The 3683-nt window shown below is 39.3% G+C and overlaps 1 protein-coding gene across 1 annotated transcript; it reads right to left on the reverse strand.

Moving 5' to 3' along the window:
• Positions 1 to 253: 253 nt before the first annotated feature.
• On the reverse strand, positions 254 to 595 carry LOC110944928. Its single transcript, XM_022186571.1, has one exon. It carries the CDS (start codon positions 593 to 595, stop codon positions 254 to 256), a length of 342 nt encoding a protein of 113 aa, XP_022042263.1.
• Positions 596 to 3683: the final 3088 nt, after the last annotated feature.

A 3683-nucleotide genomic window follows, 5' to 3' on the forward strand; every position in this document is an offset into this window, starting at 1 on the left:
AATCCAATATTCTACACTAATACTTTACGAACATCAATTGCAAATACAAAACTTCAAAAATGTTAAAAAGAGACTAAAATTCATAAACTTGTTAAAAATCATCCCACAAATCAGCCGATAACAGTAAACAATGCACCAAAATGACGATCAACAACAAAACCAGATGCAATATAAACATTTACATAATTCCAATCAGATCTAATTTCACATTCCCCAAAACCACGTAGAAACCCTAACAGATCTACAAACAAACCTAACAATTCGATCGACAATTCGCACCACGCGGCGGCAATCTCGCCGTAACCGTAACCGTCGCCGTCTTCGCCGGTGACGAAGGACAACAAGGGGAAGAACCGGTAGAACCCGCGGCGGCTGACGTCATCGCCACCAGCGAACCTTCACTCCACGATCGTCTAATCGGATACGAGACTTTGGGCAGAGAAGAAGCGTGAGAGCAATGGTGTTCGCCGGATTTATGAAGAGCGCAACTGCAGTTGCGGTGGTACGGACGGCGTTGGATGCCGATGTCGTCGCTGGAAATGGATCCTCCAAATACGTTTCCGAATACTCCGTCTCCGGCTGCTCCAGACGCCATTGTTGAAGTTTCTGGATCCAGAAAATATCTGGAGGTGTGTTTGTATTTATATACGCACAGAAAGGTTATGGAGAATCGTAGTGAATACGTACAAGTGTACAGCTATTTCAACCTACCATTTTTGTTTTCTGTGTTTTAATTTAACGGTCAGGATTTCTTTGTTGGTACAATAGTACACCTTTTTTTTATTATATTATGTATTTTTTTTATACATTTACTTTTACTATAATAAAAAAAGGGAAAAATTATTTTTTGAGTCTCTGTGTTTCATAGGTTTTAGCTAGTTTGAGTTCAAAAGAAAAAAGTTTAACGACCCGATTCCATAAGCATTTTCTTTAACCATTTGAGTCCAAATTTCTAGCACTGTTAGAATTCTTTGGTTAAGTATTATTAAATGACCAAAAAACCCTTATAATTAAAAAAATAAAATAATAAATGCCCCTATATTAAAAAATAGAAAAATAAATACTCCTATATCACTACACTCAGTCTCTTTCTCTCAAAACAACCACTACCATAACCATCATACACCACCATAACCATCATACACCTCCTCACCTGCAACCATACACCACCATCACATCAGCCCACCGTCGGACAACCATCAAAGCCCCACATTCGACACCATCATCACCATCAAAACCCCACCTTTGACACCATCAAAACCCCACATCCGAGAGCACCGTCGTCACTATCTTCGCCTCCACCGCAACCTCCTAATTCTGATTCACCGCAAGTTCTTCAATCTCCACAAGTCCTAGGATATCAACAAACTCATGATCCGGACAGTCACCTAGGGTTTTGAGAACATATCGAGTTTCGCTATTGCTTTAGGAAGTTGACCCGAGTTCTGCGATAATACGAGATCCTTCAGTGAAGTTGCTCCTCTGATTTCAACAGGAATGTGCACCACTTTGACTCGGGATTATTTTGCTGTTTGCACCAACCATCTAGACTCATCTTTGTCGTAACCATCGACACACCTACTACCACTCGCCGGCTAAGATCCAATTTTTCGGTAATCTCCTCAATTATCTTCTCTAAACATACAATTCGTGTACAATTCATTAACTATCCGACTGTAATCTGTTAGAATTAAAGGAATCACAAATTGCAATGAGATATGTCAAATTTGTAACCCTAATTTATAATTAAGATCGATAGCAACCTAATTTAAGAAGGGGGCAACATGAGGGAGAGGAATTGGAAAAGATTTTGTTCTTTTTTCCAACTTATTTGCCTTTTCCGACTCAGCTTTCAGTCGTTGGGCTCAGCGAAGGACTCATTACTTTCACAAGGTGATTCGTTTTAACTTGTGATTGAAATGGTTTGGATTTTTGGCAGAAATTCGATGTGTTTTTGTAGAATTTTTTCACCTGAAGTGGCTTGTGAGGTTATAGAAGCGGAAATGCATTCGCATGTGTTATTTGAGGCAGAGCCTGATATTTGGATGGTAATGGTAAGTGTGTTTTTTATGTAAAACATGATTAATGGTTGTAATTTATCTTGATGATAAAGATACAAAGATTCGGCACTGGTGGTGGCAGTGGGGCGGCGGCGGTGGTTGCAGTGGGGCGGTGGTGTTTATATATATTATATGTTAAAAGTTTATGCATTAAAGACATGTTCCTTGTACTTATATGCATATAAGACTTGTACTTTGTGTGTAAATGACCAAATTACCCTCATAGTTAACAGACTTGGTGGATGAAGTTAGAAATTTGGACTCAAATGGTTAAAGAAAATACTTATGGGGACTCAGGTCGTTAAACTTTTTGCTTTTGGACTCAACTAGTTAAAAGCCATAAAACATAGGGACTCATGTCACACCCCCAAAATACCACCCATGGAGACCCTGCTAGGCGTGTGACAAACCAAAGCCACTAATCATGTTGAACTCATAACAAGTTTAAAAATGAAATTGCCAATTATTAATGAAAGCATCGACAATAAGTTTAAATATAACCCAACATGTTCAGCAGAAGCATTAACGAAACCATAGTTTAAATATTCTCAAAATAAATGTACGAAATCAATGAACCAATATGTGTATCTAATCAGAACGACCCATGACCACTCTAGCCGCTCCAAACAGTAAGTTCCAAATCCAAGAAATCTAACGACCTGCGAGCATGCAACAAGTGTATCAGACAACGCTGGTGAGTTCATAGTTTTACGAAAAACGTTGGTTACCAAGTATTTAGTTAATCCATTGTGTTTAATTCCGAAAGTAATGTTGATAATATCTCGATACTGAACAAGACGGCTCCTGATGTATGTTTTGCCCGTTCCCTAGTACTCCTATCAAAACACTGGGCATGACTGGGTCATTAGTTCACAACCCTCCTCCCCGGTACGGTGTGAGGGTGCCAAACCTAAGTAGCGCTACTAACTAATACCCCGTTACCTCCCCGGTAACAAAAGATGGGACTTAAGAATGATAGGGTAAGAATATTATCCAACATCCCAATTTTACCCAAAAGACCTATCCCTCCCCGGGATACCCACTGACTGTCGCAACCACCGGGACGCATGCTCAAGATGAACTCACCTTAGGTTTGCTCGGTAATGCTAACGTGTCTTTACGCGTTGAGTGAATGTTAGGTCCGTTATGTGTGACCTATTGTACGTTAACCGAAAGTATGTACGCAATTAGAATTTGCAATTCCCTAAGTGTCCAAACGGCCGGTGTCTAATGCAATTAACTTAACAAGTTGTTATATTATGACAATAACACATGTGCATGAATCTAGTATATGTCAAGGATGGCACACATTGCAAATAACCACATTACAAATAAATGTAACACTTCCATAATTAATTAGAATAGGCAATTACAACTAACACCATTTATTCATTCTAACACAATCTGATCCAACACAATAGGTCCATTAACATGTGCCATCCTTTATCCTGAAGCCCAGCCCGCATCTTAACTAAACACCACGGCCCACTGATGTATTCTAATTGAAAGTTGCAGCCTCATTTGATTAATGATTCAACCCCATTGTATGGCCCGATCCCAACAGATTAGTCCAGTAATTCTAACAATTCATTTCACAAATATCGGCTAAGCAAACATGTTTAC

This window comes from Helianthus annuus, chromosome 6 (genome assembly GCF_002127325.2).
Source record: "Helianthus annuus cultivar XRQ/B chromosome 6, HanXRQr2.0-SUNRISE, whole genome shotgun sequence".
NCBI lineage: Eukaryota > Viridiplantae > Streptophyta > Magnoliopsida > Asterales > Asteraceae > Helianthus > Helianthus annuus.

Coding starts and splice junctions, on each gene's coding strand:
- LOC110944928 (XM_022186571.1), bottom strand. CDS start 595: ATGGCGTCTGGAGCAGCCGGAGACGGAGTATTCGGAAACGTATTTGGA.